A 15,955-nucleotide genomic window follows, 5' to 3' on the forward strand; every position below is an offset into this window, starting at 1 on the left:
TGCACAGCCTGAGAGAATTTAAAGCCCCATTTCTCCCTCGCTTAGAGTATGCTAAGCGAAAAACCAGCAAGAGATACTTTTTACCCCTTGCAGCAGTGTGTAAGAGCAAAAGTCACAGCCGCACCAAGACAGAGCATACTCCTGTGGTCCAAGAATTAAGGTAACCGGCTGCTAAAGGGCAATCTGTACTCTGATCCCTGCCCTCCAAAACCATCAGGGTGTGCATTTATACTCAGCTGGGAATCAATGTTAAACAAGTTTATGTGGCAAGCTGGTATGTCTGGTCAAGGATGGCATTGCTTAGTGTCTAAGGAAGTTTATTAATAGGAGAATCTACCTACTGACTTTCAGAAGCGAGACATGGGTTTTGCAAAGAGTACCCTGGGATTTATGGACCACATTCTACTCATGCCCTCTTGGACATAAGCCTTTTTGTGGATCTGGATCTTAGTGTTTTGGGATATTACCTGTGCTAAACAAAGATGACATATGATATGAATTCCATTCAGTGCACAGAAATCAAACCAGCCTTGAACTCTGCCAGTGAAAGTATTTCCATTCAACCAGTAACATTTTAAAATGTTTATTTTTAGATGTTTCACTTTCATCACTACTTATAAACTGTTACTGTGCTTCATTTAGATACTAAGTAAATTATGCTCTATATTCTAGGCCTACTCCTGGTTGCAAGAAGAGATGGGACCAGATTCTGACCCTGTGGTGGTTATAAGATTTTTGGGATCCACTGAAACAAGTACAGATCTGAAGAATATACTTCAAAGCATTTGTGAACAATTAGCAGTCAACTATCGTTGCCTCGTACAAAGTTACCCAAAAAAGATTCATGACCTTCGGGACTTGTTCATCAATCTCTTGAATGAGTCTTCATTCCACAGGCCACTAGTGATAATATTCGATGCCCTAGAACAGCTAACAGATAGCGATGATGGTAGGAAGCTCTGGTGGCTTCCCATTCACCTTCCCCGTTCAGTACGGATAATTTTGTCAACACTGCCAAACAAGCATGGGATCCTGCAAAAACTGAGGTGCCTTATTCATGAAGAAGACAACTACATTGAATTGACTGCAAGGGACAGAAAGATGTGTAGCCAAGTACTGAAACATCAGCTGCTGCGAGTTAAAAGAAAAGTAACATCAGGGCAACAAATCTATGTCAATGAAGCGTTCTCCAAGTGCACACTGCCTATGTTTGTGAACTTAACCTTCAGAGAGGTCAGGAACTGGAGATCTCACAAAGATGTGGATGAGTCCTCCCTCTGTGTCACTGTCCATGAAAGCATAGAGCAGTTGTTTTGGTCACTTGAAAACAAGTGTGGATCAAGACTATTGTCAAGAGCACTTGGCTACATCACTATGTCCAAATTTGGCCTGAGTGAAATGGAACTGGAAGATATTTTAGCCCTTGACAACAGTGTTATGTATGAACTGAGTGAGAGTGTCAGAGAAAGTAACCCGCTGAGAATTCCATATATATACATTGCAAGGCTTAAGGAGGGCTTACAGGGATACTTAATAGAGCGACAGGTGAAAAATGTAACACTGCTTCTTTGGGCAAATAGGCACTTGCAACTAATTGCCCAGAAATTGTACCTGCACAATGAAGAAGATTTGCATGAAATGCACACAGTCATGGCAGAGTATTTCCTTGGTGTTTGGTCAGGTGGACAAAGAAAACCTTTTTACAGCAATGACCAATATTTGAATGGCTGTTCTGACCGTGACAGTAGAGGCCTGAGAGAGGAGGAAAAGCACTGCATGGATCAGACTGCTTTTGACAGGCAGGCACCTGATCAGCCATGGGTCTTTCAGTGTAATCCATTAGAGCCTGATATCTTTTTTATCAATCACAGAAAAATGACAGAGCTTATTCATCACTTGACAAGATGTGGAAGAACAGATGATCTTCTGTACGGAGTCATTATGAACTTCAGCTGGCTGTACACCATGATTAGGATAGGGCAATTTGATAAAGCAATTTCTGACATAGAACTGGCTTACACCTACTCGCAAGAAAAGGAGCTGAAATTTCTGGCCAGTACCCTCCGCAGTATAAAGTTCAAAGTAGTAAAGTACCCAGGTTCACTCTCTGCTGAATTGCAGCAGAGGCTTCTCCCAGTAGTAAGTTCATTGCCCAAACTGAGACATCTCCTCTTAGAATGTGACAAGGATGGACCCAAATACTGTTCTATCGTCCCTTTGCATTCCTCTATGGATGTGACTTACAGCCCCGAGCGCCTGCCGCTGTCATCCAGCTACATGCATGTCACTGAGATCTTGCCTACTTTTAATCCCAGCACAATTATTGCTGCTTTAGAAAATGGCTCCATCAGCACTTGGGATGTAGAGACCCGCCAGTTATTAAGGCAGATTACAACAGCTCCATCTGTTATCTTAGGGATGAAGCTTACCAATGATGAAAAGTATCTTGTAGTGGCTACAACAAAAAATACTCTTTTGATATATGATAACATAAATTCCTGTCTTCTGTCTGAGGTAGAAATTAAGGGGTCAAAACATTGTGGAATTGGGGGGGGCTCCAGTTTTATAAATGGATTTACATTATCAGTCAACCACGCGCTTGCTTGGCTGGAGGCCAGCAAAGATGTTACTGTAATAGATCTGCTTTACGGTTGGCCTCTTTATCACTTCCACTGCTGGTACGAAGTGACCTGTGTGCAGTGTTCTCCAGATGGAGTTTATGCTTTCTGCGGACAGTATTTGAACACCGCGACCATTTTTCACTTAGGCAGCGGAGAGAAGCTGGCCACTGTGACCTCTGAATTTTCTGGTGGATTTGTGAAATTCCTTCTCATTCTGGACACAGCCCAAGAAATGGTGATGGTGGACAACGAGGGTAGCCTCTCTGTTTGGAATACGGAGGAAATTGCGAATCCTCAGCTTACGGATGACTTTGATTGCAGGAGAGAAGACAGTGAAGTTGTCAGCATAGAGCTTTCTGAAGACCAAAGTGCAATTTTAATTTGTAAGGCTCTCAGCATTGAACTTCTTGACCCTCGTGTTTGGAAGGTGGCTGAAAAGTTTAGAGCTAAACACAATGAGCGCTTTATATCCGCCGTGTTGTCCAAAAACGGCAACTGTATAATTGCTTCAATGGAAAATACCTCAGCCATTTTTGTTTGGAGAAGAGATACGGGACAGTGTATGGCAAGCTTACAGGAAATCTCAGGAACTATAGTCAGGCTAATTAAATCAAATCATCATAACATGCTGCTATCCTTATCCACCAGTGGTGTCCTTTCTATTTGGGATATAGACATCATAACTGCTATGTCCAATATTGACAAATCTGGCAAGCCTATCCAAAGACTGGTGTTGCCAGCCAGAGGTGAATTAATATATACATTGGACGGATCAGATTCTATCCATAAGTGGAACTTCAGCACTGGATTTATTGAAGCTGTGTTCAAGCACGAAGGTATTGTTGAAAACTGTGTGCTGACCTCTTCTGGAGAGATAATGATTACATCAGATGATAAATGCAGCCAGTATGTATGGCACACGGTTAGTGGTGAAAATATCTTTCGCATTAACGGACAAAAAATCTCAGAGCTAATGATTACTCATAATGATCAATTTGTAGTCTCTCTCTGTGAGCAAAATGCATCCAGAGTTTGGCGACTGGCTACAGGACACAGGGTTTGCAATATTTTAGTTGCCTTACAGAATGCATTTATAACAACTGCAAATACATTCGTAGTTGGAATGGCAAAGAATAAAGTGTTGGCAGTGAGTCTCTGGACAGGTAGTATAACCAAGAAGTTTTGCTGTGATGATGGTGCAAGCATTGTGGATATTAAACTGATACCAGACTGCCCAGATATTATAGTATTCATAACATCTACTGAAACTGTGAACATCTGGAGCCTAACAGAGGAAGTCATCTGCAGACGTGTACAATTGCCTACCAATTTCTTAAAAAATTTGGAAGACTTTGAGATATCCCCAAATGGGAAGCTAGGAATTATAACCCGTGGTGATGAGAACATCAATGTGCTTGATTTATACAGCGGAAAACTTCGTGTGGTTCATGCTCCAGGTGTCATCTGGCGGCAGAGGCTGTCTCGGGATGGCCGCTATCTTGTGTACATCTGTTTTCGCAGTGAAGAAGATGATGACAATGGAGCAGTCTCTAGTTTAATAGTAATGAGGCTGGCGGATGGCAAAAATATTGGTGCCTGTTCTCTTTATAAAACTCCCACTTTTCTTGCACTCTCACAGAGACATTTAAATATTATTATTGGATTTGATGATGGAAGTATAGGTACTTACACTGTAGTGGATCGAGTCGACGCTGCACTGAAAATCAAAATTGCTACTTCAAACAGCCGTCAGATTTTCAACAACACAACACAAGTGATTAGGCCAAAATGTCACAATTATAGCTTTAAAGTGACTGCAGACTGCATTTGGAGGGAATCAACAGAAGTGTTTGCAAGGGATAGCCCCATTACTGTTACAGAGCCTGAGGTGAGTGAAGCAACACCAACCAAAAAACACAACTATTGCTATGAGAAAGTATGCTCAGCCATAGATTGCAGAGGACACAGTTTTGCTGCTGACAACTGAGAAACCATCTGGACTAGCTTATCTGTGTAACAGTATACATGCATAGATTTGTCTTCTGAATTCACATAAAAATCAGTGCATTTTGTGGAAGACAGACAAACAGCAGAGGGCAGATTTTTTCCTCAACAAATATTCTTATATTTGTGTAAACAAAAAAAGCAAACATAAAGCAAATGGGCTGCAGGGGTTTTTAAATTTCGGAATACAAGGTTCAGTCCAGGATTTCACCAGGGCCTTGATTAAAAATTTCTAGCAATACTATCAAAATTGTTATGCTATTACAGAAGTTAGATGATCTTATCTGCGATTGACAAACTGTTTTAACTAGAACTAAAGCTCCACATGATCGGTGAGAAGAGGCAGACCACTATTTTATATACCAACTCACCTAGATGGGTCTATAGCTAACAGCCAACTTTATACCCACTTGCAAAAATGTGTTTTTCTGCTTGATGGTGCAATGACAAGATGTCACCTGCCAACCTGGAACACTTGATACATTCCATCATCATTTAAAAAATACCTACTTTTTTTTTTATTAATTGGGATTAATCTTTGCGTTGAAGAAGTAGGTTCCAGTCAGCTGCAAACATGTCAACATGTGAGGTGATAAGTATTTGTTCACTTCAATGAATGGACTGAAAGATTATTTTTTTTTTAATTGCATGCAGGGATTTCAAGTTTCTGTATTGTGATAAAAATGATAAAAACCTAGATTATAAAAGGAATATAGGGTCTGGGGTTTCATTTTTCGTTTGGGGAATTTTTTCGTCTTCACAGTGTGTATTAGTACAGGTTGTAATGAAAACATTTTCAAAGAGAAAGGGCGTTACAGACGAACAGTTGAACACATCAATTTCTTTATATTAAAAGGTTTCTATCTATTTTGTTGTAAGAAAATCTAAAGTATCTTCTATGTCCCCAAAGTAATCTTAATAGAAAGTTTTCAGACATGCCATGTATTAATCTTGATAACATTTGCCTTAGTATAATTTCTGTTCTTTCCCATCATAAATACAGATCAGATGACCAAATACTCTGGGACTGCTTGTATATGTGCTGAAATACTCCACTAAATATAAAGGCTGTCCAAAGGTTCTTTACTGGTCCAATTTGTAATGGGTTTTTCTTACTTCCACATGCTTACAAGCTTCACTTTCTGCTTTAGAACTGTTCTGCGCCTTTTGTACAGTTTTACCAGTTTCAAGGCAGAAATTGTGAAATAATGACAAATGCTTTAAAAAAAAAATAAACTTTGCCGAAGTAAAAAAAATACTGGACAACATCTGAAAGGATAGGAAGATTTTTCCCTCCTTACATATCTTAAAGATGGTGCACCTGTGGAAATCTTTTCAAATTATTTAAATAAAACAAGTTTATGTTTAAAATCAGAACTCCATGCCACAAATTTCCAAGAAATGAATGCTAAGCTAGAACTTAATGTAGTGTGTGAATGTTCAGTGTACAAGCCAATATAGTATATTAAGTGACTTGAATGATTTTTCCTACCTTGTTTGCAACTAATAGATCATATTGAATGTTTTTATGTAAACTTTGTATTGTTGGGAAAACCTACCCAATCAGAGATTTATATTTTCATAAATGTCAAATTTAGTTAAATTTTGTTACAGAGTTGTTAAATTAGAAATTTATTGCAGTCTTCAAACAATATACAGTCTTGTGTATGCATTGTTTGTACTAATAAACTAAGGAAAGAGACTTGTGTGTGTCCCTTAATTTTAGGGAAATTTCACTCTGGCACAGGGACAAAAGGCATTGGCAGCTCCCATTAGCCTCTAAACCATTTTTAAGGGCTATATTCATAAGGAAAAAGTCCAGTATTTTTCCACACTTCAGTTAACTAAATCAAGCATTCAGAAATCAATGAGATTCACCAAAAAAATCCATGCTTAGATGCTACTTATGGCTGGATTGCATACTGCCAATGTGCAAGTCAACAGACACGAAGACTTGTATAACCTACCCAGTAGAAAGCACAGAAAAAAAGGGAATGTTGGAAAGTTAGTTCCTTCATTATCTTGCAAAAGTAAAAATACATCTCCTATCTGCCAGGAGAGTTGCTAACTTTAATATAACAGAGTATAACATTGAAAACAAAGAAACAGAGACACACTCTTCCTTTTTGAGAAGCAATACCAGAACGCAGCTGGTCCCACCTCATGAGTGGTTTATCAGTAGAGTACCCAGACTTGCTGCTCTTGTTTTTCTGTCTCAATGAACACTGTGGTCTTCTGCACAGTGGCACAGCTTCTTGGGGCAGGAGATAGTCTCCAGCAAAACAGAGGAACAGCCTACCAGTCAGAGCAGCCTTCCCTTCATCCTGGGCCGAAGAGGGAGTTGATTTTAGGCCTTGTCTAGTTGGTCAAAGCAATAGGCTGATACATGAAAGCAGTGATGTTGTATATAAAAAGGCATGCGTGTTTTTGTCCTGCTTTAAACCTTAGTCTTTTTTAACAAAGGACAGTAAGAGTGGGGCAGCACCACTTAATTGTAAAACAATGAGAAAGACGAACACAAACATGACTCCTAATCTAGTGAAGCCCTTCAGCCAAGTATCAGGTTCATAATCTCATTGAAGGATGCTGTTTTAAGTCCTGTCCTTCTTTATAGTTTGTCTATGTCTTGGTATATAAATTATCTCGTTCAGCTCTCCAGCTTTCTGAATCTATTTCATAGGGGTCAAACTCTTCACACACATTAAGCCTAAGCAGCAGACTCAGGTTTCTGAATGCCATTGGGCTGCTCAGTATCCAAATACTTGTTTCAAGAGTGAGTACTCCACAGCCCCTCACAAATCTGTCCCCAGGTACCTCTATGCAGTTTTACAGGGACAAAATGGTTTCTCTAATAATAAGCCATCCAAATGCCAATTGCTGCTCTATCCCTACGTAGGAATATAACAATTTACTTTCTTATAAGGAGCACTATTTGCATATCTAGAACAAAGCTTTCATTTACTCTTTATCTAAAGTGCATCAATAAACAGGCTCAGATGGGGTCCTTATTTACTGACATAGAGGAATCTAGGAATAGGCTGTAGCTGCAGGAAAGCTTTAGAGGGGAATTAGCCGGAAATTCTTTGGCAGACAAAGGTAAGCCGGAGGTCAGCTAGAAAAAATATTTTTATCAGTCATTTCCTTTGCACCACAGCTGGGGAATGCACAGCCTGTGACTTCATTTCATACACCCTGTGGCCATTTGACTTTTTTCACATTATCATCAGATAACATCAAAATGTGAATTAACATGTAGCCTGGAAAAGGCATTCAGAAGGCATTCGGGTTTCAGTGGTTCCCCAGCCCTGATTTCTCTGTGCTGCACGCTCAAAGCCCTGTATATAAACCTGTGGTAACAGAAGTTTTAGCTGTCTAGTAAAGGGAGTTTAAAGCAAAAATCCATTGCTAAAATGGTGTTCATACGCAGAGGGAACTATTTCAGGCCCAGATCAGCTTAAAAACCTGAGATTTTGCCTTGACTTTGTCAAAAACTTCTTATGTGTCTGTGTGATACACCATAAAATGGGTTCTTTGTTGCTACTAGCCTACTGGTAATGACCCAATCTGCATTATTTTATTTTGTTAACTAAGGATTCAAAAAATACATGTTTTAACATAAATATTAAGACTCTGAAAGGACAGAATTTTGAAATGGATTTTTATTTCTTCTAATTATAAAACCAAAGACATCTTACTTTTTCACACACTATTTTTTATGTAACCATAAAATTGATTATGTAATCATCCAAATGTGCACTAGGGCCTTTGGATAGTTTTGGTTATGAAGGATTTATTATTAAGAATTATTATCAAGCGTTTGTGCTACAAATATGACCTACTTCAAAGTTCTTGTACCCTGTTAAGGACGTTACTTGACAACTCTTTCTGGAACACCACACGGCTGCAGGGAGAGTAACGGGTGACACCTTTTCCTGTGGCTTACCTTTCCAGCCTAGTCACTGAACATCATTCCTTGCATTTTGGAGGTAGTCTCCTGACTTATAAGAAATGAAGTGGCGCTCTCAGTTCTCAATCCTGAGTTTCAACAGGGAGGTCAAAGGCTGAAGGAATAGTCATCCTCAGGGCAGGATGAGGCACTTCATCGTGTGTTTCTCCAGAAGGGACAGTTTGCACCACCATCCTTCTGTGAAAAAGGGACTTTCACTATCAAGGACCAGCTACGCAGTGCTAAATTCACTTGAAAACACAGGCCAATAACCAGAAGAGCATGAGGGAACGTACTCCTAAGACATCCAGTCCAGCAGTACGTGCTCTTAAAATCACAAGTTGTTCCCAACGTGACTTAAAATCTGCCCCTCTTCTCCCTGCCCCCGCTGCCCCATCACCCCAGGCCCTGTTTTCTGGGGTGGGTGATGCACCCATCCCAACTTGGCAAAGCCCCTGACGTGTTCCCGGCCATGGTACCCTCTCCATCTGCAGCACCTGTCCTCCTGGCAGCACACCGGTCCCCTCTCCAGCCTCAGCAGGGAATGTACAAAAGCAGATTTAAGGCACGTTCACATGTTCCTGCTGTCACAGCTTTCAATACTGCCACACCAACACAGGTCTTATGTAGCACGTAACAGAGATAAATATAATCATCTCCCTGCTTTCATGCCACAGCTCTGATTCCACATGCATTTCGGTGCATGTGAGAAAGCTTCTAGTCTAAAATAGATCTATCTGGCATATTTAAAGTGAAATACACACACTTGCAAGGTGAGAGGTGAAGCAAAAATCTGGACATGCTGTAGCATAGATGAAAACAGGACATTCCCAAAGCAACAGGATTGCTTGCTGCCATTTGTCTCCATTATTCCATTGCCTGTTAGTAAATTGCCCAGCAGTTCCTGTAGTAGTATCATGTTGATAATAGTACCTGAAGTTACAAAGTTAACCTTTTAGGCTATAATTTTTCAAAGCTGACTTCTATTTCAGCAGGAATGTTCTCCAAAAAAACTCAGCCAAAACAGTCGACTAAGGTACAAGAATGAGATGAGAGGAAAAAGAGGGTTTCTGCAGGCTGAATGTCTCAACCACTTTTCCTTTGAAAAAAATATCACACCCATGTTTTTGAACAAGGACTATGGATTGGTGAGACAAGTGATCATTTCATGCAGGACACATCTGTGAAAACCTGACCAAATGATTGGGCTGAAAAGATCCCAGCAGTTTGCACATATTCATAGAAAATGTTAGGTTTCAGAAACAGATCCATAGGAGCACAGCACACTTGGGACTACAGGGACCGTGGCAGAACTTCTCTGCTACTGCACAAACACTGGGCGTGGGTTCAAGAAACCAGAAGAATGAATAGTCTCTGGAATGCCACAAATACGGTAGCCCTAAAAAAGGGTCTGATGAGGAGGCCAAGTATCAGGAGAAAGGGAGAGGCAGCCTCCCCGAGGTCTCTTCCAGCATCCTCCTGGCCTACAGCACAGCTTTTCGACTGGGGTACTTCTCAGCCTGTTACCCCAGCTCTTTAACCCAACCCTCATGAGGGTAATGGCAAAATACCACCTGATGCAGAGCTGGCCCACGGGAGCTGGCTCCGGCTTGGCAGGGCTGCAAGCCGGGAACGCAGCACCGGTCTGCACGCAGCATCACGCTCCACACTGCAGAGGTAGCCCCTGGCTGTTTGCAACTCCTGCCTTCCTCACTTCCTCTAACAACCTGGGGATATGTTAGCCTGTTTGATAGTTCTTTGCTTACTGACCGGAGAGCCTTTGGGGGAGTTTAATGAAGGTTTTGTAATAAGACATTTCCTGGCTCTTGAAGTTCATTTTCAGTTAACGCAGGAGGAAAAAAAAAAAAAAAAAATCTGCCAAAGAGCTGTTGCAGAGCTTTGCAGTTCACTAGCTCACAGACTCCAAATTTGGCCTTTGCGTTATGATATAGCTCTCTGCTTAAAATAAGCGTATCCAAAGCAGCTTTTATTAATTCGTTTGCCGGCACCCGATGTTTCAGCCCCGGTGCCTGGCTCGGCGGAGGGCGGCTGGGGCTTGGTGGCGCAGTTGAGTCTCTGCTCCCCGGCATGCGGACCCGTCTGCTCTCAGCCCACCGCTGAAATGCGTTTGACAGGCTCATCTTTAGCTCACTGCAGTGCATACTGAGGGAAGCACAACAGGGCAAACCCTGCCCGCTGCTGAAGTGAGGTTTCAAAAAAAAGCAGGATACTTTGCATGAGAAAGGGAAGCGGGACTCCAGCACGCTCCTTCCACAGGGAAGGCAATGCAACCCCCGCCAGGCAGGGAGGCAACCCTAAATCCACCATTATTCAGGGTGAGAACAGCACACCTACTCGTACAGCAGCTGAACATCATATTACTGCTTCCATGAGGCTTAACACCACAAACAAACAAAGGATTTAGTAGCACATTTCCAAAGCATTATTGAGTAGTCTCTGTTAGTGCTGCTTTGGACCCCCCCGCTGGGACACGTGCAGTTAGATGACACAATATTGGTGCCAATTCTTTCCAGGAGGTTTTTCTTTACAAGTTTCCAGCTACATCGATACATGTTAAAGATTATAGCTGGGAAACACCTGACCCAGCTGCTTGCAGATACTGCCCAAGTTAAATCTATCCTCCTGCACAGGGAACACTCTCCTAACCGGACTGTGGCAGCAGAACATCTTTCATACCACTTTTGGAAACACCACACCCAAACCAAAATGATTGCAGGAAAGTCAGCAACTTTCACAGGTAAACGTGATGCAGTGCCTGCAAATATACCTTAGAGCAGAGTTCCTTCAGAGAGCATCACCCAAAACAGCAGGGATTACATGTCATTGTCAGGCAAAACGTAACAGAGGAACTTTCTGCCAAATCCCTCCAGCACCGTTTGTGACGTGAGATTTAATTTAAGAATATGCAAATGACAGCATTAATACACTGACGGGCTCGGACTTTGTTGTGGTTGTTGTAAGCGACTGTCCCAGAGGAAAAAGAATTATTTGGCACGTGTTCTTCCTCTTCTCCTTTTCTAACCCTGACCAGAAAACAGTGAGCTCTATCAGGTTTTTATCCAGCTTGCAGGTAAAGGGTTACAGATTCTAGGAAGTATTAAATGCAAACTTTAAAGGATTTTATTTTCATCTACAGTCACATGATTCCTTAATACCCAATGACACTAACTACAGTGTCTCATTAAGAGGTCATGCAAACTCCAAAGCTAAACAAGGCATTCTTACATATTTAACATTCAAATGCAGAAGCCAAGCTAAGCCATGGAAGATTGTAATCAGAAAAAAGCTACACGTCCTGATCTGCACAAAAGCTACAGGTAGGAAAAGTTCTTCTTCCTTTAAACTGGTAACATTGTGCTTTCAAGAGAAACTGTTTACAGGGTGTATTTTGTACGCTCTTTCTTTTTTAACTTTCAAAATAGTCTAATAGTTTTATCCTGAAAATATCTGATCTCACCTGTTCCACCTGTTGGAGGGTCCGTATTGTTTTTATACTCAGAAACACAGTTGGCTCAGCAGAAACACAAACAAAACAATTTTTATTTCAAAACTATTTAAAAAAATAATACTTTTAGAGATTTTTTAGTCATTGAAATGGTTGTGTTAGAGTATGTGGGGCGAAGGGGGAGTTAATATGCCTTTGATGTCTGAAACAAAGGGATTTAGAACTCTTCTGACTTTACTTATACCATGAATTGCACATTGTTTCAGTCACTTCAATCAAAGTGTATTTTAACGGATGTGGCTTTCTCACTGAACTTACATGATTTCTGATTTCCTCTCCTAGAATTTGATGCATTAAAAAAAAAAAAAAAACAAACAACTTGCAAAAGCAAATGAAAGGCAGATGGGGAGTATTACAGTGCTCCATAAAAGGAGAAAAGTTTACAAAATAGGGAGTAAGAGGAAAGTCAGCTAAAACCCAGTTAAAAAGTCAGTTAATCAAGAATTTAAATTATATTAAAGCATATCCATTTTCACACGGAGTGATAAAGTTTCACTGACAAATGCTGGCAATATTGCAGGCATTCATTATTTTTAACTTGTTCTGAAGGATTTTTCCAGGGTACAGCATTAGCATTTTTATCACCAAGATCTTTTTCTCATCACAACTTTTCTTTAAACTGTAATTGTTTTCAGACAGCATTCTAAATACTCATAATTTTAATCCCATTATAGGAATTTAGTTAGAGACTACATTCTCTACAGCATCTATATTTACTAGATGCACTCTAGTGCATCATAAGATTCCCACCCCCTGGGGATTCCCACTGCACAAGAGCAGCAAGCGGTGTTTATTGTTTTACTTCTACATTGGTTGGGTGGTGATTGCAAGCAATGTATTATTTCCTCAGTTTATTCCATAAAGCCCATCTCTTTTTCTTCCTCCCACATAATGCTGGGGGATACTAAAAAGAAGGGGAGAGTAATAATACCTACAGCAACTTGCTTCAGATAAGCTCTCAATGTTCTTCACAAAAAAGGGTTTTGTCATTACCCATACTTAAAATAAATGTCAGCCCAAACAAGTTTACCAGTAGCGCTTCAAAAAATTAATATTGTCATTCACTTTCAGAATGCCCATCTTGAAACATAGTAGGTCTAATGTTGAGGAGGGCCAAGACTCTAGTATGGCCTAGTATGTTCAGCCTGAGGAATCAAAAATCTTTTTATCCAACTAATTGTACTCCTAACCTCCCAGTAGAGTTGCTTGCAACTGCGCTGATGGGAACATAGCAAGAAGCCACTACACTTTAAAAGAACTGTTCCAAATTTACTATAACTGACCTCTGAACTTGAATTATTTACAAAAATATATTTAGAAACTCTTGTAGATAAAGGGCTTATTTACTAAGCTAAATTTAAATCTTAGGGGAGAGAGGGGAATGCACCAGCTCTGAAATAAAGAGCCAACGTATTACACAGGCTTTCACCGAGGAGGAACGTTGCACCTTACACACTAGGAACAGCCTGCCATGGCTAGTCTCTTTTAAGAAATGTTTATATAAATTGGGTGTGTCATGGTAAACCAGCAGTTTAGTAGTTAAATTTGTTGAATGTTAATTACACAAAGCATCTTTGTAGGGTGGAAGGTAGAATGAACACTGAAGTTACTCTGTGACCAGAAAGACAGACTGGCCATTGAATGAGAGGGAGCTGTAACTCCTTTCCTAAAAAAGGAATACAAATGAGGTATTTGCTGTCTAGCGCTCTAGTAGTTCAAATTTTTTTTACTCCCACGATTTTACCCTTATTACAGGAATTTGTACTGCTCTAATTATTACTCTTTTTTCTGATTAACTAAACCAACCTATTTTCTTGCTTCATCACATCTATACAAAGTCAAATGTAGTGTTGTTTCATGGGGAATACACACAAATCAAATACTTCCTGCTCATAAACAAGGGAAGAGAGAGGTTCTTGGAAACTGAGATTGTTGGAAACCTAAGAGAGATTTTTTCACTTGGATTTTGGGGGAAGTCAAGCAAACATCAAAATCAAAACACTACCAGAAGTTTGGAATAGTTTTCTCTTTACCCTAAAACCAGAACTAAGACAAGCATTGCTCAAAAGCTAATCCAGCTCTTCCAAAAGGCATGCAAATCTCAGGAAACTTGTACCAGATTTAAGGCTAATGCTGAAAATCAACCCGATGTTTTTTGCACAGCTCTAGATAGGTGGGAAGACAGAGCAAAACCTGCAAGAGAAGGGAACTGTGGCTTCCTTGGAAAGCCCGGTTGAAAGTGGTCACTGTGCAAGGTAAACATTAGTGAGTGCTGAGGCCCTTCTCTAACCCCACTGTTGTTTGTACCTGATCTCAAGAAAACCAACTTAAAGTAAGTATTTGCTCTCAGGCTTTACTGACTGAAAGCCAAGGAAAGCCTTTCTTCACGTCTTTCAGGAAGGGATGGTTTTTACTATGTTTGCACAGTATTTATCTAAACACAGCTTCAGCATTGTCTACATCTTCCACTGATACCGTTTCACAAAAGGCTTGGGCTGGGGAGGGGGGAGGAACTCAACACACGCAACCTACTGAAACGTGATGAAATGTAGTCAGGTAATAAAGATTTGTCTGGAACTTATAATTCCTCCTTCGGAATTTCCGGCGATTTCCACACAACCAAGTTGTCATGGGGAGAGCAGGAGGCCAAATCCCCACTGCTCCTTAACTAGGAGCACCTCATTTAGCACCTGATCATGCTGGAGAAGTAACATCAAAACTTCACACCCAAGCAGTGATGCATGGAAATTGTTGACTTTTGCTGAGCTACAGAAGGAATGCTGGCAAGCAGAGAGTATTGCTAAAGGAGAATAGGTATAAAACATGATGAGTTTTACTTATTGAAAGTTTGATATCAAAATGGACAAAATAAATTAGTTTTGGTAGAAAGGGCAAAAGGAATTATTGGAAAGCGGAAAAAAAAAGGCAGCAGTTTTCCTGTGAGCTCTCCTCTGAGTCACTTTCACTTAGACATATGGAGGAACTTTAGAATTTTATTAAGAGCCGAGTACATTGTTTGCAAACTAAACATTTAATCACTTACAGCAGGAAGCAGGGGAAAAAAGCACAAGTTTTCTTTTTTGTGTGACATTTTTCTGTCTGCAGTTTTTATACCAGTTTATTTGACTTCCATTTTTTCACTTTAACCACAGATGTTTGCTGCAAAGCCACAGATGCTTTCTGGTTAGAAAAATATTGCTGGTTGACTATTCTATTATTAATTCACATAAGTTACTTTTCCATCTGGGATAGCAAGGAGTAAGCCATCTCCTTGGGGCTTACTTTTTTTGGTGTTACCAGCTGGGCCTGGCTCAACTTTGCATCATTTCCCAGCTATTTAATATAGTCATGTATTTCTATTAAAGAACAGTTAATTGTCTGATCTTATGTAAGCAAGGTCCAATGCCTTACTATAGCAGGCAATCTGCTTTTCTGAAAGATGTGAGTAACAAGGACAAGAGTATCCCATATCAAGAACACACACACAATGACTGAAAACATTTTCAACCTGAAGTCCACCCTGGGAACTTTTCATACTGGCTCCAGTGTGAATAGTATCAAATCCTCACACTGTCAACAGAGGCCAGGAGAAAAAGAAAAAGCCTGATGCAAGCTGTGCCAGTGCTACCCAGCACGCTGCTGCCAGCAGAAAAGACAGCACAGCAGCAGCACACGTTTGCCTGTGATAGACAGAAGCTTTCAAAACAGATTATTTCACCTCTGCCCAATCTCCCATGCTCAGGACAGGTGCATCTGGATATTAAGGCACTTTGCCCAAGCGTTAATGTTCTCCTACAATACACTCCAATGCAGAGTCTCTGAAGACAGCTTTCAGGCAGGAGAGGCAGGGAGTGTCCC

General features: G+C 40.6%; 1 protein-coding gene across 1 annotated transcript in view; it reads left to right on the forward strand.

Annotated features, from left to right (window-relative positions):
• The window catches only part of NWD2 (NACHT and WD repeat domain containing 2), a gene marked incomplete at its 5' end in the record, with an annotated part of 30,288 nt that extends 25,403 nt beyond the window's left edge, over positions 1–4,885 (forward strand). The window contains one exon of the mRNA XM_010292587.1: positions 673–4,885. Coding sequence (XP_010290889.1) covers positions 673–4,608 — 3,936 coding nt within the window. The remainder of the gene's footprint in view (positions 1–672) is intronic.
• Positions 4,886–15,955: the final 11,070 nt, after the last annotated feature.

The sequence above is a fragment of the Phaethon lepturus genome, unplaced genomic scaffold, assembly GCF_000687285.1.
Source record: "Phaethon lepturus isolate BGI_N335 unplaced genomic scaffold, ASM68728v1 scaffold8288, whole genome shotgun sequence".
Classification (NCBI taxonomy): domain Eukaryota; kingdom Metazoa; phylum Chordata; class Aves; order Phaethontiformes; family Phaethontidae; genus Phaethon; species Phaethon lepturus.